General features: G+C 53.4%; 2 protein-coding genes and 1 long non-coding RNA gene across 3 annotated transcripts; 1 reads left to right on the top strand and 2 right to left on the bottom strand.

Annotated features, from left to right (window-relative positions):
* Positions 1-268: 268 nt before the first annotated feature.
* LOC306816284 lies at positions 269-2540 on the bottom strand. The gene is made up of 3 exons (XR_013777627.1): positions 2297-2540; positions 1071-1200; positions 269-632 (listed from the first exon to the last, which is right to left on the bottom strand). It is a non-coding gene; the product is annotated as an uncharacterized lncRNA (long non-coding RNA).
* A 3806-nt stretch (positions 2541-6346) lies between these two features.
* On the bottom strand, positions 6347-7840 carry LOC306816286 (uncharacterized protein). The gene is made up of 2 exons (XM_079332746.1): positions 7548-7840; positions 6347-7378 (listed from the first exon to the last, which is right to left on the bottom strand). Exons 1-2 carry the CDS (start codon positions 7714-7716, stop codon positions 6456-6458), a joined length of 1092 nt encoding a protein of 363 aa, XP_079188872.1. The 5' UTR covers positions 7717-7840; the 3' UTR covers positions 6347-6455.
* Positions 7841-17843: 10003 nt separating this feature from the next.
* On the top strand, positions 17844-19048 carry LOC306816283 (maestro heat-like repeat-containing protein family member 6). The gene is made up of 4 exons (XM_079332744.1): positions 17844-18014; positions 18269-18416; positions 18625-18809; positions 18892-19048. The coding sequence occupies exons 1-4, from the start codon at positions 17875-17877 to the stop codon at positions 19031-19033; spliced, it is 615 nt and encodes a 204-aa protein (XP_079188870.1). The 5' UTR covers positions 17844-17874; the 3' UTR covers positions 19034-19048.
* Positions 19049-20789: the final 1741 nt, after the last annotated feature.

Below are 20789 nucleotides of genomic sequence, written 5' to 3'. Positions count from 1 at the left end.
TGGGCTGGGGGTAAGGGCAGTGACAGTGGGGAAAGGAGGATCCTGGACAGGGGACAGCGGGAGCTGGGTCAGGGGGAAACGGGGAGGGTGTCAGGGCAGGGGGTCCTTGATCAGCTGCCCCAGAACCTCCGTCAGCATCTCCCAGTGCAGCCAGAGCCGCTGGGCCTGGGGTGCCCAATGCCCTGAGACACCCCCAAGGAAACCTGAAGTCCCTGGAATGCAGGGTCCCCCACATCCTCTGGAAGATCCCCCAAAACTCAGCCCCAAAACCAGCCCAAAGTCACACTGGATACACACCAAAACATCCCCCCAAAATCTCACAAAAATCCCCAAAAATCTGCCAAAAACTACAAATCCCCTGGGGATGGGGCCATTCCTGGGGGGATCCAAGGATTTGGGGCCATTCCAGTGGTGGGATCATGTGACCCCATTAACCCCATCAATCCCCCATTAACCCTATAAATCCCCCATAACTCAGGTTATGGGGTCACTCATAGGCTGTGGGGTTGACATGGGGGCCCTTCCAGGGTTTGGGGCCATTCCCAGGCTGGGCTCATGCCTGGGGGGGATGTAGGGCAGTTCCCCCCCAGGTGTGGCAGCATCTGGGGCAGCTGCCCCAGCAGTGGCATCCCCTGAGGAGAGACCCCAAAACCAGCCCAAAGTTACCCCAAAGTACAGAGAGTCCCAAATTATCCCAAAACCACCATAAAGTTACCCCAAAGTACAGAGTGAACCCCAAATTACCCCAAAAACAGCCCAAAGTTATCCCAAAGCAGAGAGACAACACCAAATTACCCCCAAAACACCCCAAGTGACACCAAAGGCATAGACAGAATGCCAAACCACCCTATCCCAAATCCCATAAGTGACCCCAAATCCCATAACCCCAAATCTCTTAAGTGACCCCATAACTCACAGGCACAGCTCCCTGTGCCCCCCTGTATCCCGTTCCCTTTTTGGGGCCATGCGTGTCCCCACCCTTGGCCTTGTGCTTGTCCTGATCCCAATCCCAGAACTGACCCCAAATCCCAGAACTGACCACAAACCCCCCAACTGACCCCATGACTCACAGGCACTGTTCCCTATGCCCCCTTGTCCTGTTCCAGCTCCACAAATGTTTCCTTCATCTTGGCTGCGATGTCCGAGTCCATCTTGGTGAACTGGATCATCTGCAACGGCACCTCCCACATTTTGGGGTTTCTGAGGGGTTTGGGGGAGTTCCAGGAGGCATTTTGGGAGGTTCCAGAGGGAATTTTGGGGCTTCTAAGAGATTTGAGGCATTTCTAGGAAGCTTTTGGGTGTTTTCTGAGGGATTTTGAGGGGGATTTTTGGGTTTCTGAGAGATTTGGGGTTTCTGGGGGATTTGGGGCATTTCCAGCAGGGATTTGGGGGTTTTCTGAGGGATTTCTGGGGGATTTTGGAGTTTCTGAGGGATTTGAGGGAATTCAGAGAGATTTGGGGGGGGGGGGGATTTGAGAGTTTCTGAGTAATTTGGGGGGAATTGAGAGAGGTTTTAGAGGAGTTCCCAGAGGGTCTTGGGGGTTTCCAACATATTTTTGGGGGTTCCAGGCTGAATTTGAAGTTTCATTATGGGCTTGGCATAGAAGGGAAACCTTTGGGAATTGCTGGCTGGAGTTCAGATTTTTCCAGATTCAGGGGATTTTTCCCAGAATTTCAGGGGATTTTTTCCAGGATTTAGCTCCCACCATGAGTTGCTTGTATCAGAGGAAGCTTTGGGCCACCTCCTGGTTGGGTTTTGGAGTGTTCCTGGTTGGAGTTGGGGTTTTTTTGTGGGATTTTGGGGATATTTGATACTGGGTTTTTGGATTTTTTCCCAGAATTTAGGGTTTTTTCCCAGAATTTGGGAGGTTTTTCCCAGAATTTCAGAATTTTTCCCAAAATTCAGATACTTTTCCAAAGGATTTGGCTCCGACCACAGGTTTGTCATAGAAGGCGAAGCTCTGGGAGGTTCCAGGATGGACTTTAGGAATATTTGAGGCTGCATTTTTGGGGATTTTTTCCCAGGAATTCAGGATCTTCCCCAGAATTTCAAGATTTTTCTACAAAGTTTCAGAATTTTCCCCCAAATTTGTGTCTCACCATGGCCTTCTTGTACAAGGAGAAGCTTATGGGTTATTCCCAGTTTAATTTGAGAGTGATCCCAGGGGATTTTGTTGTTTGTTTGGGTTTTTTTTAATCGGGATTTCAGGCTTTTTCCCAGAATTTCAGGGGTTTTCCCCCAGATTTGGGTTTTTTTTCCCCAGACCACAGTATTTGGCCCCAGATCCTGTCTCACTGTGGGTGTGTCCCAGAAGGGGAAGCCCTGCATGGAGCGCAGGCCGGTGCTGGCGCTGCTCATCTCCTGAGAGTGACAAAGGCCTGGCCCAGCATGTGGAGACTGCGCCACAGCAAAATGTCCAAAACCTGCCCAAAGGGGGAGAAAATGGCACAGAGGGACTCCTTCAGCTCTGGGGGGACAGGGACAGCACGGTGACAGTGGGGACAGCACGGGGACACTGGGGACAGCACGGTGACAGTGAGGACAGCATGGTGACAGTGGGAACAGCACGGTGACACTGGGGACAGCACGGTGACAGTGGGGACAGCACAGAGACAGTGGGGACAGCACAGGGACAGTGGGGACAGCACAGAGACAGTGGGGACAGCGCAGGGACAGTGGGACAGGTGACATTGGGGACACAAAGGGACTTCTTCAACTCTGGGGACACAAAAGGACAGCACAGTCACCATCAGAACAGGTGACAGTGGGGACAGCACAGGGACATGGGGACAGCACGGTGACAGTGGAGACAGCAGAGGGACAGTGGGGACAGCACGGTGACACTGGGGACAGCACCGTGACACTGGGGACAGGTGACATTGGGGACACAAAGGGACTTCTTCAACTCTGGGGACACAAAAGGACAGCACAGTCACCATCGGAACAGGTGACAGTGGGGACAGCACAGGGACATGGGGACAGCACAGGGACAATGGGGACACAGACTCCTTCAGCACTGCAGACAATGGGGCCATACCAATGACAACAGGGACAGGGATGCCTTCAGCTCTGGGGACAAGGACAGAAAGGACAATCACAAGGACAGAGGTGTCAATGGGGACACGGTGAGAGGATAGGTGACCATGGGGACAGGGACTGCTTTGGCTCTGGGGACACATTGGACAATGACAGGGACAAGAAAAAGATGGGGACAAGGAGAGGGCACAAGGAGAGGGACAGCTCTGGGGACAGGGACAAGGACAGGTGACAGTGGGGACAGGGACAGCTCTGGGGACACACACAGGACACACAGAGAGGTGACAACGGGGACAGTGACAAGGACAGGTGACAGTGGGGACACACAGACAGGTGACAGTCTGGACAAGGACAGGTGACAATGGGGACAGCCCCCCAGCCCCCCCTCACCGTCCTTCTTGATCTTCTCGTTGAGTTGTTGATGGTGTGGTTGGGGTGGGCGTCCTGCGCCGCCATGGCCGGGACTGTCTGTGGGGACAGGGGGGGATTTGGGGGGGTCCGGGACCCCTTCACCCCCTGGAACCTCCAAATCCACCCCAGACCCACCTAAACCCTCCCAAATACCCTCAGACCGCTGCCAGTCCCCCCAAAATTTAACCCAGACCCACGTGAGACCCTCACAAACCCTCCCCAGACCCCCTCAAAGTCCCTCAGACTCCCCCAAAACCCCCAGACCCACCTCAGAAGCCCCAGATCCTCCAAGTTCCTCTCAAAACCACCCCTCAGATCCCTCTAAAAACCCTCCAGACCCTCTCAAGCTCACCCCAAAGCCCCCTCAGACCCTCCATTCCCCCCAAACCCACCTCAGACCCCCCTATTCCCCTTCAATGCTCCCCAAACCCCCCCAATCCCCCATTTCTCATCAGACTCAACTCACAGACACCCAGTTCTGTCCAAAGCCCTCCAAGTTCCTCTCAGAGCCCCCAAAATGTCCCCAAGCTCCCCCAGACCCACCTCAGAACCCCCCTCATTTCTCCCCAAATACACCACAGACCCCGCAAAAGACCCTCAAACCGCCTCAGTTCTCTCCAAATACATCCCAAACTCATCTCAGACGACTCCATTTCCCTCATACCCACCTCAAACCCCTCCAAATCCGCCCCGGACCCACCTCAACTTCCTACACAGCCCTCACGCTCTCCCGCCACTGGCTCTGCCGAGCCAGCCAATAGTGGCGCGTCTCTCCCCGAACCAACCAATCAGCGCGCGGTTTCTTCCCGAATCAACCAATCAGCGGCTCCTCTCAGCAACACCCGCCTCCCCCGCACGGCTGCAGCCAATCAAAGGCCAGGTGGGAGTGGCGTCCTCTGAGCCCGGGCCGGGCACGGAGCGCTGCGGTGCGTGGGGGCAGCTCCTCCAAAAACACGCGCACCTGTGGCCACCTGCGCCTCTCCTTTTATTCTCTACAAACCAGGAATGCACAATTCGCCTCATACAAATCCATCACCTCCTCGCTTCATATGGAAATTAGTTTCACACCTCTTTGCTCCTTTTAGGTTGCTCTGCTGTTTGTCTGGGGGCTTTGGGATGACCCCTGGGTTTCACAGGCTTCATGCCAGCTCTTCACTGTCATATTTCAGCTCCCAAAATTCCCCTCTCAAATTCCCACGTTTAGACCCACATGTAGTGCACAATAAATTTGGATTCTGATCACGAGCCGTAGTCTCTGTCTCTCTCTCTATCGTTAATAAAATGCCCCAGGACTGGAACCAAGACCAAGACTGGGAACAGAACTGACACCAGAACCGAAACTGGCACATCTACAAGACCGCCACTGGCACTGGGACTGGGACTGAGCTCAAACTGGCTCCGGAACTGGCACTGGGACCAAGACTGAGATCAAGACAGACACTAGAACCAGCAACGGGAGAACTCCAGGACTGAGACTGAGAGCAGCACCAGAACCAACACCGAGACTGGCGAGACTATAAGACCCACTGGGAATGAGACCAGCACCGCTCTGGGATCGAGACCGACACCAGGACCGGAATGAGCACAGGGAGCACTCCAGGACTGCTCCAAGATTGAGATCGACACTGGGATCAGAACCGAAACTGAGGCTGATACCAGGAGTGCTCCGAGACTGAGAGTGAGACTGAGGCCGGCACCAGGACTGGGATCAGCACCAGGATCACACTGTGAGCACTCTGGGACCTCCACATGAACTCTGGGGACTTCTGGCTGTGCTCCTGAGTGAGACTGGGAGGGACCCCTGGGTGGGGTGGGACCCCCTCGGTTCACATCGTTCTGGAGCAGTCAGCCCAGTCCATATGGCCCCAGTTTGTACAATCCCAGTTCATATGGTCCTAGATTGTACAATCCCAGTCCATATGGTCCCAGTTTGTACAATCCCGGTCCATATGGTCCTAGATTGTACAATCCCAGTCCATATGGTCCCAAATTGTACAATCCCAGTCCATATGGTCCGAGTTTGTACAATCCCAGTCCATATGGTCCCAGTTTGTACAATCCCAATCTGCATGTCCCTGATCCATCTGGTCCCAGTCTGTGCAGTCCCACTCAGGAGGATCCCAGCCCATATGATCCCAGCCCCCATGATCCCAGTCTGCATGGTCCTGCATGGATCACACTGCCAGGCTCTGGAATTCCAGTACCCAGCCAGGAAAAGATGTTCCTGCCCTTAAAGGCAAAGCTCTTCAGAAGGGGCCAAAAGCCAAGTGCACCAAGATATTACAGGGACATTTCACTGCCAGCCTTCAGAACTTCACCCATGGCTGTTGCAGCTCCTGCACTGGAAATCGAATTAGGGCAGGGTCTTTGGTGGGAGCTGCCCTGGCTCAAGGGAGACCCTGAGAGAGAAACAGAGCAGGCAGAGAGAGGCAGGAAAGGAGGACACAAACACAATCAGCTGAGAAGGTGTCACTGCAAACAGAACTGGAACTGACTGAAAGTGAATGGGACAGAAATCAGGAATTGTCAAAGTTTTATTTACTATTTACTATCAAATTTACTACTTACCCCCAACCAGCCCCACACAATCCCGATCCCACCAGTCCAAATTTGGATCCCACTTCTCCCAATCTCTTTTCAAACTCTTCTCACCCTGCTGCTCTGGAATCCAGAAAGGTTCATATGGAATGGAGCTGTTTTGTGGAAGGAACAAGGCACTTTGAAGTAGGACTGATCCCTTTGAAGTAAAAATTGAGGGGTTTTTAGTTGGATTTGGGAGGTTTTGAGGTGACAGATTGATTCCTCTTGGCTTTTGGAGCAAAAAGAGATGGAGAAGAGAGAGAAAAACCAAGGCTAAAACAAAAAGATAACCAGGCAGGTGTCTTCCCAGGAAACCCAGGGAACGTGGATCACCAGGGCTCTGCCCAGTGTGGGTCCTGCAGTGGGGGATGGAGTTGGAGCAGTGCACAAAACTCTTCCTGCACTCGGGACACTCACAGGGCTTCCCTTACCAATGCCTCTGTTGGTGTCTGGTCAAGTTTGGGCTGCGGGAGAAGCTCTTCCCACACTTAGAACACTCATAGGGCCTCTCCCCAGTGTGGATCTTCTGGTGGTGGATCAGACTGGATCTCTGCCTGAAGCTCTTCCCACACTCCTCACACTCGTAGGGCCTCTCCCCAGTGTGGATGCACCGGTGGGAGATGAGATGGGAGTTTTGCCTGAAGCCCTTCCCGCAGTCAGGACACTCGTAGGGCCCCTCCGCTGTGTGTCTCTGGTAGTGATTGAGGAGATGACAGCTCATGGGAAACCTCTTCCCAGACTTAGAACAATCGTAGGGCCTCTCCCCAGTGTGGATCCTCTGGTGGCGGATCAGGTTGGAGCTCTGGCTGAAGCTCTTCCCACATTCCTCACACTCGTTGGGCTTTTCCCTGGTGTGGATGCGCCGGTGGGAGATGAGGTGGGAGTTTTCCCTGAATCCCTTCCTGCAGTCAGGGCAGTGGAAGGGCTTCTTGTCTGTGTGCGTGCGCTGGTGCTTGAGGAGAGTGGAGCTGGTCTGAAACCTCTTCCCACATGCCCCACACTCGTAGGACCTCTCCCCAGTGTGGATCCCCTGGTGGGAGATCAGTCTGTACATCCATCTGAAGCTCATCCCACACTCTGAGCACTTGTGGGGCTTCTCCCCATCAAGAAGCTGCTCATGGACTACCAGGTTCGAGCTCTGGCTCCATCTCTGGCCGCCTGCCTGGCCCAGGCTGGGTCTTTCCTCCTCAGATCCCTGTGATCTGCGTTTGCAGCCACTCCTGGTGTGAGATCTCCGCGGCTTTTCCTCCCTGTTGGATTCCTGCGCCGTGGAGCCGCTGCATACGACCTCTTCCACGAGGTTCTGCTGCAGGGATTTGTCCTCCCTGGTCTCCGTGCTCAGCTCCTTGTCTGGGTGAGGATGGGATTTGCCTCCCTGCCAGAGGGAAGGGGAAGGAGATCCCCCCAGCGTCTCCCCAGCAGGATGGCGTCTGCAGCAGGGTGTCCTGCAGCCGGGGCCGTGCTGGGCTGAGAAATGGAGCAGGATAGAGGGGGAAAGGGGCACTGACTTCCTCCTCACCTGCCTGGGGTTCCTGGGCCATCTTCCTCTTCCTTGCAGCCTCCTCCTCCTCCACTGGGCCATGGGTTGGGAAATCCTGGTTTGGAGAAAAACAAGGGATAAGCATGTTGTGTTGGGGTACCTCCTGCCCAAGTCCATCTCTAGAAGTCTCCGGGCATCTGGGGTCCATCAAAACCTCCCAAACACCAACATTCAGCCCTGAAAATGCCTCCCAGGAGTTCCTGGGAATGCTCCCTCCCCTTTGGTGTTCTGGGGTTCCCCCTGTCCCAGCTGCTAGTGGTTGACGCTTGTATTAGGGGTCCCCCATCTACTCGGTGCCCGCCCTCCCCAGGCTGCTGGGAGCCCCAGCAATCTGAAAAGCTCCCCCCTCTTCCCTCTCCCCATTTAGGGATGCTGGGGGATTTTGGAGTCCTGGAGTCCCTTCTCCCCTTATTCTCTACTTTGGGTGCAGGGGGTCCAAGGAGTCCCCCTGGCCCCTCTCCAGGCTGTTGAGGGTCCCACCAATGGCAGTGCTCCCCCCTCTCTGGGCTCCCCACTTTGGGGTCCTGGGGGACACAGGGCTCTGCTCCTCCAGGCTGCCTCTGCTGGCAGTCACCACCAGGACCCCCCAGTGTCCTCCCAAGGGGCATTTTCTGCTCAGCTCTGGAGTTGTGCAGTCTGCAAACATTTCCGTTTGCTAAAAAAAAAAATAAACAAACCATTCTGAGAGGCACTGAGACTATTCCACAAGCCCCTGGGATAAAACTGGGGGCAAGTGAACCACGCTGAGGTAACTGGGAGTGCCTGGAAATGACTATGAGATTGTTCAGGGCAACTGGGATATATTGGGAGTGTCTGAGACCATGGGGGTGTGAGAGTCCGTCCGAGCCTCTCGTCTGTTTCTGCCCAACAACCCTCGCCTGAGGCCTGCGCTGGCCAGGGATGGGAGGAACGCCAAGTGACTGTTCCACAGGTGATGCCTACCAGGACTGGTTTCTCATGACAACTAGTCACGGGGCACTGACTCAACAAAGCTCCCACAGATGGAAGAACAATGGACTGGTCCAGTATGGGCTGCCCTGTGTGTGTTCATAACAACAAAGATGGTTTGATGTGCCTTGAAACGTCCTGTTTCCACCTGATCCTCAGGGTAACGAGCTCAACATACAATAGTCCATAAATCTTTTCACCTTTTGGCCAGAAGCCACTGGCTTTGGGAAAGGACTATGAAAGTGACTTTCTTAGAGGAGACCCCTGAGATCTCCCCAGACGGCAACAGACATCTATTGGCTGCTCCACGAGGATTCGTCTGCCCATCTTGGTAGCTATAATCCCGACCCCCCTTTCTCTCTCTTTCTTTCTCTTTCTTTCTCTCTCTCTCTCTCTCTCTCTCTCTCTCTCTCTCTCCCCCACTATCACATTTTGGCTGGCACTAAATAAAGTGCATTTCTGGAAAAGTAAACTGGTTTTGTCCCCTGCTGTGTCTTTTGCGTTCTGAGATCCATAAAAGAACCAGTCACGCCTCCTGCTCAGGTTGGGCGGACTGTGACAGAGGGTTTGCTCTGTCTGTACATTCCACCTCTCCCCTGGTGTCCCTTCAGTCTCTTCCACTCCTGTCCTACGTGCACATGGCTGGATCCAGAGTTCAGTACGTGTTTTATAGATGGATAGATAGATGTGATTATTGTATACACGATTCTATTGGAGTGAGTTACTGTGATGGTACATTCCATGATCCTCTGCTTTGTGCCCAAGGAATGGTTTTTGTATCTAAACCCCAGGAGCCCAGGACAGGGTGTGTGTGGGCCCAGGGCAGGGAGAGGCTCCTTGTTCTCTGCACAGGCGTTTTGAAGCTTCGCTGCTCGGCTTTTCCGCGGCTCTCTCTGTGCACCGCGGGTTTTTGCCCGGACATTCTGACCGATGGCTTCCCTGGGAAACAGTTCTGGCGACTTTCATGGTTTCTGTCGAACGCTTTGATCTGATTGTTCAGAGAAAGAACTTTAATGAGGTGAAAATAGCAAGCAGGGAGGCGTGAAGTCTACTAGGAATGAACTGGAAAAAGCAGGGCCAAGGCTAGAGCAGGGATATTTATACACTTGGGTACAGGGAGGGATTATGTCAGGGTCTGATGGAGAGATCCAATGGAAAAGAGCAATTACCAATGGTATAATTTCTGCAGTGAAAAGTAACCAATAGCAACAAAGATAAATGAGAACTTTGTAGTAACAATCTACATAAGTGAACATAGTGATCTTGGGAGTGAGACTTTTGCTCCCCATGACTACAACCACAGCCTTAGGCCGAGATTTTCAGCTTTTCTGGCTGAGCCAACCCCAACATTGACTGAAAAGCATTTTTGGCCCAGGCAAACAAAGGATTTTTTTCCATTTCTTTCCCTCAGAGGGCTGCAGTGGTGAGCCCTCGCTGTGCCTGTAGGTGAGTCAGCAGCTGCTCTGTGGCAGCCCAGGGGCTCTGCGCCGGCAGGAGTAGAGCGGGGCTGCTGCAGCCAGAGCCGCTGTGAGCCGGGCTGAGCCGGGACAGAAAACAGCCCGAGGCTCCAGCCCCGCTGTTCCGCCTGCCGGGGCCGTGCCCGCAGAGCCCGGCTGGGGAGAGGTCCAGGGCCAGCGAGCCCCGGGCTCTCATCTCCTTCGGGATCGCCCCTGGGTGGTTTTTTACCCCAGGGGAGGAGCCGGTGCTGCCTGTACCATGTGTTGTGTGCGGGGATTTCTCTTTTCTCTGGCATTTTGGGTCTTTTGTCCCAGGTGTGTGTGTGGGGTAAGGTCTGACAATTTAATATCTAAAAGTTATTTCCTTTTTTTTTTTTTTTCTTGCCTTGTGGGCTTACCGTTTTTTTTTTAATAAAATGTTGGGAGTTTTTTTTTCTCTTTTATCTATTAATATTAATTTCCTATTGGTGGAAAGGGATTATGGGAACTGTGCAGAGGAGACAACACTCACTCCAGAGTGCCCTCTTTAAAATCCTCTCTCAAACTAAGATCCTATCCCTGTGGCCTCCTGGTGCCTCAGCCTGAGTGACTCCGGTGGCTCTCCCAGTCTATCTCAGTCTCTACCAGTGTCCTCATAGTCCCTCCCAGTGGCACCAGAGTCCCTTCAAATTCCTCTCATTCCACAGCCATTCCATTCCCAGTCCACTCCCAGTCCTTCTAGCTCTACTCCCAGACCTCCACCCTCTCTCCCAGTGCCTTCCCAGTCCCTCCAGTCCATTCCAAGTCCTTTTCAGTCCAATCCCAAACCTCCACCCTCTCTCCCATTGCCCCAACCCACTCTACTCTCTCCCAGTGTTCCCCCACTCTCTCCAATTTCATTCCCAGTCCCTCCCAGTGCCACACCAGCCCTCTTCCATCTCTCCCAGTTTTCCACAGCTGATTCCAGTGTGTCCCCACTGTCTCCCAGTGCCCCCCAGTGTGTCCATCTTGCTGTGGCCCTCGAGCTCCCAGCCTGGTCCCAACTGCCTGCTCTGCTCTGTGATGGATTTCTACCCCGCCCAGATCCAGCTGAGGTGGTTCCAGGGCCAGCAGGAGCTCTCAGGGCATGTGGTGGCCACCGACCTGGTCCCCAATGGGGACTGGACTTCTAACAGCTCCTGGTGCTTCTGGGAATGTCCCCAAGTGTGGGGTCACCTCCAGCTGCCAGGTGGAGCACGTCAGCCTGGAGCCCGCCCTGAGCCAGCACTGGGGCACGGCCTGGACCCCACAGTGTGGAGGGAGTGGGGGAGGACTGGGAGGTCTGGGAGAGGGGTTGGGATGTGCTGGGAGTAACTGAACAGCCTGGTTTTGTTGCCATTACCCCTGGCAGGTGCAGAGGCAGCAGGCAGCTTGTGTTTGTAGGGGGCCTGGGGCTGCACGTCTGAAGCTCCACCTGGAAACACACTTGGGGGAACACGATCTGTGAGCTGGAGTGCCTGTTCTGAAAGGTTCAGAAGTAATTCGGCCTTGTCAGGGCTTCTGAAGAGTGTATTGTTGTTCCCAGAGAAAGCTACCCATTTGGGGAAATGCCTTTGCAGAAAAGGGCCTTGCTTCTTAAGGAAAGGAAGTGCTTGCCAAAGATCTGCCACTGAGGTAGGTGCATATGTCCCCCTTTGTCTCTCTGTGGTCCTTTCAATCCTTGAGGCCCACTGTCCTTGGGAGACGGGCAGGGGAAGGGAGAAGGCTGTGAAGAGCATGTTTGGCATCTGCCTGGACCTGCAGAGACCAAGCCAAGCACCTGCAGCAGGGTGTGTTACCCTGCTTTGGACAGAGGCGTGAGCAGGAGCATCTCTGCCCAGCTGCGAGTCCCAGAGCTCTCTTTGAGAGCTGTGAATTCAAAGGCCTTTATGCACACACTTTGCACATCTTGCTGGCCTGCTGTGTATCAACTCTTGGCAATATGCATTTGCCTCTTGCTCAGTGGAAGCTGCTGTGGGCCAGAGCCAGCAGCTGAGAGGGGCCCAGTACTCCTTACTCCTCTCTGCTAACATCAGATGGTTTATCTGGTTTCAGGATGACCCTGGCTATTTGAGGGGTTGCTACGTTGAAACAAATGGCTGAAACAAAGTGTTTAAAATCTTATATCCATGGTCTGTTGGATGAACTTGCTTGGTATCAGCTCTGGCCAGAAATTATGGATGTCCAGATATTTATTCACCAAGATGTGTCCAGTGAAAAAAAGACCTGAAAGGGTTTATATATGCTTCCAGATCCAGAGCATTATCATAGCCACCCCCCCAACAGCCTGTCCTTCATGGAACAGTGAAGTAGATATCTTGCTCCATAGTGCTACTCTTTCATGGAGCAGTGCTGCAGTACAGCATCCTTTGCAGGTAATTTTGGGAAGGGATCTCTTCATTTCATCATCTTCATCTTTGTCATTCTGTCCTCCAGCTAGTTTGTTCAGACTGGCTGCTTGTTGGTATACAGGAAGAGATGGGAGATACCAACAATAAAAATGTGGTTGAATTAAGATTGTATTAGGAAGGGCTCAGTATTACCTCTCTAAACCTAAAAGTTATCTGTAGCTACTGCTCGCAGACCTCATCACAATTCTACAATAAATTAGTGCTCTTGACAGGTGTTTTTCTCTCGAAATCCAGGGTGAGTAGAGCATGAAAAGTATCCTCTTTGTATGTTGTAGTAGAAGAAGTAACTTGTTAATCCAGTTCTTTCTCAGGTATGTGCTGTCCAGAGCGATGCTGCTGTTGCTGCTGGAACTGGTCTTTGTTGAACTCTTTCCTGCTAACATGTCTCAAGGCAAAATTTGTTACTCCAACAGCTCGTGGCACATGCATGGTCCAATTCTCCTGAATCACGTTTTTTTTTATTTCATACCTTGAATTATTTTATTGACACCTCATTCATTTCTAGGTGGAGGGTAACTTTGAGCTTCCCTACTTTAACAATATTCTATTGATTTTAGTTTCTTAGCTAAAAAATATCCCGTTGACTAAATATTGCAGGTGCATCTCATATATAAAGCTTCCTGGGATACATAGATCTTTGTAGATACTCTTTGGACTTACTCAGAGTCTGTCTTGATTTAAAGACAGGAGTGTGCCCAGGAACCTTCCTTGAATGGAAAATACGACCCCTTCTTTCCTCCAAATTATTATAAGTTTGAAATGACAGGGCTTTCAGGCAAACATATGGGAAAAGTAAGAACAGTTCTTTACTAGCACATATACAAGCAGGCAACCAACCAACCACCACGGCAGCACCAACAAACAAAGGAGAAATGCAGCAGCAGCCTTCTCGGCTGTCAGGCACTTTCCCCTTGGGTGCAGTTCCTGCCGCAGCCGCCGGGGTCGCTGGTGGCGGGGCGGGTGCGATGATTCCCCCGCGCCTGCAGGGGGCGCTGTGGCCCCAGCTCGGCCGCCTCTCCGCACGGGGTGCCGGCGGCTGCGGTGAGCAGGGATGGGGGAGCGCGCTCCCCGTGCTCAATTCACGGGGCTGGGGCGGCTGACTCAGCGCCACTCCGGTCCCAAATGGACCACAGCAGTGAGAGGAAAGAAGCGTGCTGATGTCTGTAGAAACAGTTTGATGGGTGAAGGGATGGGTGTTAACGTCTTTGAAATGGGTCTTAATGTCTCTGCTGACTTTGGGCAGCAGGTTTGTGTTATAAATGGATATTGTATATGTTCGATTTCATCCAATTAATCAAAGTTAAATTTAACAGTAATTTATTAATAATAGCAATTGTATATAAATGAATACAATTAAAATGTATGAGTTACATAAATTTGAGTAAATACAAAATTCAGCAGCAATTTGAGTATAATTGAGGTATGGTTTGGTTGAATAATGCATAAGCAACACCGAGTGGGGGGGGAGGGGGGAGGGTTCGGGGAGGGATTCTCCCTTCGGCACCTACCAAATCAGTCAAGCTAAAATCTCATTTATATACTGTTTACTAATGCATATTAATACAGAATATTCTAGAAAGCTCCTCCTGGTTTCTATTCCTAAAATCCACGTCCCTGTGTTGTGTTGCCATGCGTCACCAGTGCTCGGGGGTCTCTCCTCCTTCTGAGGGTCTTGTTTCCGATGAAGGCTCTGGGTCTTCCTCAGTGTTCACTGTGTGACCTCGCAGGGAGCGCAGGCACACTGAGCTCAGGCTTACATAATAAATATATATTCCCACAAGAGGCCTCAGTCCAGTGACCAACTCTTTGGAATCATCCCAATTTTGGCCCAGTTCAAGGTCGAAATCCTATTTCTAGCCACTTGTTCTTAGACCTATAGCCTTCCTATCCTGCCTCCCACCTAACATCTGGACAGTGAGATTTTCTTCTTTGTTTAACCATTTCCTTTATGTCTCTTTCCCTTCTAGCAATTAGATACAATTATTGATTAATTATAATGCCACAATTTTGCCAATATTGATACAATTTCATTAGCATCATTTATAACATTTGTTACCGGGCCCAGACAGCTTGGCTTCTGAAACAGGCTGCACAAGGCTGAATTGCTGAACTTTGGGGTAAAGGAGGGGATTATGGAGTAGGCGCTTTGGGAAGGCTGTGCCTTCCTAATACCTCAGGCCAACCTCAGGGAAAGGAAGAGGGCAACGTGTGGCTGCTAGTTGAGGATGAAAGGAAGCTCCACCCTTGTCCTGGGCAGACGTTATGATAATAATTCCAGGCGTGAACAGCACACACGACTGGGGATTCAAAGCATGGTAACGTCAACCCAGGACAGCCCTCTAAAACCCCGAGAGAGGAAAGCTCACAGGCATTTGCTCTGGTGGGCTCTCTCCCTTTCTTCAAATAAAGTTGAATGACTCGTCTGTCTCTTTTCTGGACATAAACCTCTGGCATTTGTGGATTTTCCTGACAGTTTTGAAAAAGAGATAGATTGTATTTAGCTAGAAATTTAGATATGCCTGAATTTGATAAGGAGCTATGCCATAATTAACTAAGAAATATTTTTGATTCTGTATTTTAGCTGTGTTTTAGATTTACTTTTGTATCAATACAGCAAAGTAGTTGTCAATACAGTAGTAGTTTTGGTTTGCATTCTTTAGGGAATTTTTTCCCATCTGAAAGGAAGATGCTGTAAAGGAAGTGGTTGTCCAGGAGACAAATAGAGATGATGAAGAAACAAAAGACACAGCCAAGAACTCTTAGATTCCACACTAACGAGTCAGCCAAAGGAAAGGAGCATTTGGGAGAGATGCCTGAGGGAAGAGGAGAGGTGGTGGGGTTGTGGAAATCTCTTAGCTGAGGGGGCGTGGCTCAGAGGGCAAATGCTTGTGGTTTTGGTGTTGGATTGCTGCTGCTGCCCAAACCATTCACTGCTCCTGCCCAGCTTTTCCATCACAGCTTCTCTTTACCGTGGGTGAGCCTCTGCTCGCAAGTGTGGCCCTTGAACTGGGACCTTTCAATACACCATCACCCTATGAAAGATCTTCACCATCTGCTTGGGAGCCTCTGGGGAAAACCGGGACCCCGAACCCCTCCAAAGGAGAGCGTCTCATGGCTGCTGCTGTCACCAGGTCATCACACAGGTGACAGCAGGGGAAACACGAAACAACCCCCCCCTGCACCTTCTCTGTCCTCCTTGGGCTTCCCAGCCCCTGCTGCTTCCTCCAGTACTCTGGATTTTTGGTACACTTTTAGGTCAACACCCCTGGGTCCCCCAGCCTCCTGCTCCTGCCACAGCTTAGAGCTTATTGCTAAAGTTTGTTCGCTACCCCAGGCCTGCACGCCTTTGCTGTTTCCTGCCCACTGCTCCTGGGCTTCAGAAGATTCTTCTGTGCCTTCATGGAAAAGGTAACTTTGTGCTGCAGGGAATTACTTCAATGTGAAAATAATTCCAGCATGGAGTAAGAGCTTCTGATAGATACCACGTGTTGCCTCCAGTTCCTCCAGTTCCACCCAAAAGCCCCTGTAGGAAAGAGCACAGCCCCCATTGCACGTGGGCTTTGGCTCTGTCTGGCACAGAAGCCCCCCGGGGCAGGGGTCTCTGGGGCAGAAGCCGGGCACCAATGCTGCCAGGGCTCGGGGTGTGTCAGATCTGCTTGGGCAGGGACTCTGCCACACCTGCTGATTTCAGTGCTCACTGGGCCCCAGGGGTCAGAGCAGCATCCATGCCCCAGCCCACGGTTCCTTGCTTGTGTCACAGCCGTGGGTTTAGGATGGCCACCAGCCGGGACGTGTCCCAAGGGGGCCGAGCCAGCTTCTGTGCAAGGCCCCGCGCCCTTCCCGCTGCGGCTGCGTCGGAGCCCTGGGGGCTCCTTCTGCTGCCCTGAGCCCGCAGAGCAGAGCACTGTTTGCTGATGCTTTGAGATGTTCCTAAGGGTCTTGTTGGGGTCTCTTAGACATTTGGGGTGAGGGATTCCTTCCAACCTGGGCCACTTTGGCTGGGCTGCAGGCAGCTCCAGCGCAGGTGGCCATGTGTGCAAGGGCTGTTAGTGACACGGTGCAGCACGGTCACCATGGCATGGAACAGGACAGGGTGTCAAAGGACCCTTTGTGACGTGTGGTGATATAAGAGCCAGTGATGACATGGCCATGCCACAGTGCTGGGTGCACGTGACGGGACAGGACGGGACAGAGCAGTGCCGTGAGGAGCCCCTGCACAGCACACTTGTTCCTGTCTGACCCGGAGCTGTTCTGAGTGTTACTCCTGCAGTGACCTCGTGACAAGACTGTGGGACTTGTCACCTCTCAGCTTTCCTGAGGCATCTCTCTACTAGGTCCACTCGAGGCCAGATTCTGCCATGGCAGGCAGAGTTCTCAGTCTGTTCAATGTTTTCAAAAGGAAACAAAAGAAAAACCCTGAAGTTTCCCCAGCACAACAGCCTGAAGTTCTGGACCTGTTTCAGCCAATACAAGATGGTGAGTGGCATAGCTGGGCCACAGGACTGATGGCTGCTGGCAGCTTGTCCCCATCCCATCCCATCCCATCCCATCCCATCCCATCCCATCCCATCCCATCCCATCCCATCCCATCCCATCCCATCCCATCCCATCCCATCCCATCCCATCCCCTGTGGACATGCCCAGGCACAGGACAGAAGAGGGGCCGGGCAGACACCCCGCAGCGGCCGTGCTCCATCCCCTGGGGCGTCCCCAGGCTGTCCCATTCTGGGGAGCGCAGGGCTGGCCTGTTTTCTCCGGCCTCCCCCACAGCCCCTCAGCTCTGGCTGTGCTTGCTCTTTGCCAGGTGCAGCCGTGGACCGGTCACAAGGGCCGGACCCTGCCCGTGGACGATTCCGCAGAACACTGAAGGTACCTGCAGCCATCCCCACCTGGGCTGGCCCTGCTGTCACTGCTCAGCCTAGCACAGCCCTTGGAGCATTGCATGGAACTTGCCTCTCTTCCCTGTCCTTTGTTCTCCTGCAGATCTTCCAAAGGCTCCTACGCATTCGGCGCAGAAAGACCAGCACCCCAGCCACACACAGCACAGCCGAGCCTGACTCCAGGCTGACTGAGCTCCAGGAAGAGCCTGATGTCAGCCCGGATTTGCCTGAGCACTCAGTCTACTCTGACACCTCAATGACTGAAAAATGGGCAACAGCTCTTCTCATGTCCATGACTGAGGATGTGGCCATCACAAACACCAACAATAGGGAGACTCAGGCCATTGCAAATGCTGACACCAATCCCACTGTGATCCATACTCCCACTATGGATTTTTCTGACATGAGTGGTGTCTCCTTTCAGCAGCAGGTAACCAGCCTGGAGCCTGCACGGGAGGTCTCCCACGACTGTGTGCCCACTAGGTCACGAGGACGCCTAAGTCCTCGAGGCCAGCACAGTGTGGCAGGAACAGAAGCACTTCTTGGAGGAAGCTGGGGAGTTGCTCCCTTGGACAGTGCTCCAAGTCTTCCCCACTCCCTCCAGGTGCCAGCCATGGTGAAAAGCATTCACCAGAGTCTCGAGTCCCACATCACTGTGGATGCCAGGCTGCGCACTGACATTCGGAGGCTGGCTGAAGAACACCCTGCTGACGTGGTGCTGACCCTCCTGCGCTGTGCCCCAACATGTGACAGGTATGGGACCCATGTGCCTTGAGAGAGCTTAGGACTCACCAGCCTTTAGGGCCCACCGCCCTATACAGCCTGTCCAATGGGCTCTGCCAGACAAGCAGAGAGGTTCGGGACCCTCAGGTCCCTCTGTTTCCTGAGCTCTGTTTCCCTCCCTGCCCCTCAGGGCCCCGGGTCTCTGTCACCTGGGCCCCACGGCTCTACAGGCTATGGTACTGTGACTGAGACCCCCCACCTGACACAGAGATCTGATCCCACAGAGCTGCTGCAAGCATGTGGAGAGCCATAGGCTCGTCAGAACCAACAGTGGAGAAGGTGCTGCCAACTCTGCTCTGTGTGATGGAGGATTGGCCTGTGCACAGCACATGCACCTCTGATGGGGACAACAAAGACGTTTTTGCCCTGGCTGTGAGTTTCTGGAACTGGCCTCTGCTTGCTGCCCTGTCACTTCTCCAGCACTTCTCCATCCTCTCCGTGCCTCAGGCACTGGCCTGAAATGTGGGCTAGGGACAGGCTCAGAGGGCACCAGGCCCGCTGCTCCCCCTGCCTCTCCCCTCGGGCCCTGCCCCACAGACACCTCGGCACTGAGCGCTGTCTCGGGCTGCTTCTTTTCCAGGCAACTCTGGTCATCTGGCTGATTGTGCCTCAGTGCCACAAGGCAATGATCCTTTATTCCTCCCACCTCTTTGTGGCTCTGCTCTTCCACATTGTCATCAGCACACAGCAGCAGATGCCAGAGGAAGTCGAGAACTTCTGGAGAGCGTGCCAGGAGCAGCACCGCCTTGCCAGCAAGCCCAACAGGTTCCAGTCCTCCTGTCCTTCCCATGGCCTTCTGGCCAGCACCAGTGCTCCCAGTGTGACCCAGACTTTGCTCTGCACACAGGTTTGCAGTGCAGGCCATGAAGGCTCTGCTCTACCAACTACGGTGTGACAATGAGGTGATGGCCATGGAGCGCAAGCGTGGCTGGGACATGCTGCTCTGTGCTGACACCCAGCACTATGCCACGGGTCTGCTGGCCAGGTGAGACCCCCCATTTCCCCTCTGCCCCCAACATTTGTGCTCTGTTCCTGGGGTGCCCCACACAGTCCCTGTGGTCGTGGGCCAGGGGGCCTTGTCACCAAGGGACAGTCAAGCAGACTGGAAAAGGCTGGGAGAGGAGGTGCCCTGAAGGGGCAGCCTCCCATAGTGACCACATCACCTCCAGGGATGCTGGGCAAAGACTGGATCTCTGTGAGTCAGTCCTGAGAGAGGTTTGCCTGCCCACCTCAATGTCTTGGTGCCTTTTCTCCCCGCCAGAGAGATGCGCCGTATCTTTATTCCCTTGTGTTTCCTCATTGAATTACACCTACTCAAGTGGCTGAGTAGGGAGGAGCTCCGCTGGGATCTGCCTTTCCTGGCATTCTTTGTGGAGGTGAGCCTGATGGCCAGTGCTGCCTTGCTGAGCTGCCTCCCAGCTCTTTGTCCTCTTGCAGCCACAGCTGCCTGGGACAGTGCCCATGCCCTGTGCTGCTGTCTGGGCCCAGCCCTGTGCAGTTTCGGGCTCCTGCTTACCAGGTCGTCTGTCACTGCCCTGTGCCTTTCAGATCGTCTATTGCCTGGACTTGAGTAAACATGGTGACAGCATCCTTGAAATCATGTCCAGAAACGTGCAGAGCAAGTGCAGGGAGAGGCAGGGCCTGGCACTCAGAGGCCTTGTGGTGCTCAGCAAGGATCCCTCGATGGTGAGAAGGGGGCAGTGGCTGAAACTGCGCTGGGGAAAGCAGCCCCTTGGGCTGGCTGGGCTTCAGGAGCTGAGGCAGACACTCCCAGCTCTCCTGCCTCACCTTCCTGAGTTCTTTGGGACAGACCTTTGGCCTCTGGGATCTGTGGCAGAAGGGTAGAGTTGTCGTGCCAGGGCCGTGTTGGTTCACAGCACAGCCTTGTCTCCTACACAGGCCATAAAAATGTGCAGTCTGTCTCCATGCTTTGTGGAGCTGCTGGGTGATGCACGTGAATATGGTGTACGCATGACACTCTCTGTGCTCACCAATATACTTGAGAATGAGCACATCCTGATATCCAGCAGCACCGCCCCAAAGCTGGCTGAGGCACTCCTGCCAATCTTTGAAAAGGTAAGGCTCTGTGCTCACAGCCACAGGTTGGGTGCTGCCCAGAAGTTTTGTGGATTTTCAGGCCCTCGCCCAGGGGGGCCTTGGGAAGTTGGTGCTGAGATCTTTTCCTTTTTTTCAGGACGACATCCATATGCAGCTGGTCTCCCTGAACCTCTTCCTTAAGATCATAGACTTGGTAGTGGACAAAGGAAAAAAGCCCTTGAAGAGGATTATGAGACAGAGCCTGGTTCCACTCTTCTTTCATTGCCACGATGAGAATGAACGCATTGCAGAGGTGAGGTTTTGTGTGATGGTGCTTAAGCCCTGGGTGCCGGCTCGGATGTCTCCTGCCCTGGCCTCTCCCAGGCTCCAGCCTTCTGCTCGTGTCCTTGCCACAGGAACGCAAGTCCTTTTCTTTGGGCTGTGATTCCATCTCCGCATCTCTGCTGCTCTCCAGGCCTCTCGCGAGCTGCTGATTTGTGTGGCCAGGTTCCTAAAGAAGAGGAAGCACAAGCACCTGATTAAGAAGGAGGAGATGTGGAAGTTCGCCAAGTGTCTGGTAAGGACAGCCTGGAAGGCGCAGCCTCAGCCGGGAGAGCCCCCTGAGTCTGGCGCTCACTGTGTGCGGCTGCAGCTGTGGCCCTGCCCAGCGCTGCCCGCAGGGGCCGCACGGGCTGTGCTCCCGCTCCT

This window comes from Erithacus rubecula, assembly GCF_903797595.1.
Source record: "Erithacus rubecula genome assembly, contig: scaffold_491_arrow_ctg1, whole genome shotgun sequence".
In the NCBI taxonomy this organism is placed as follows: domain Eukaryota; kingdom Metazoa; phylum Chordata; class Aves; order Passeriformes; family Muscicapidae; genus Erithacus; species Erithacus rubecula.
Note: the sequence above shows the minus strand (reverse complement) of the source record. Positions and strands in the feature narration are given on the sequence as shown.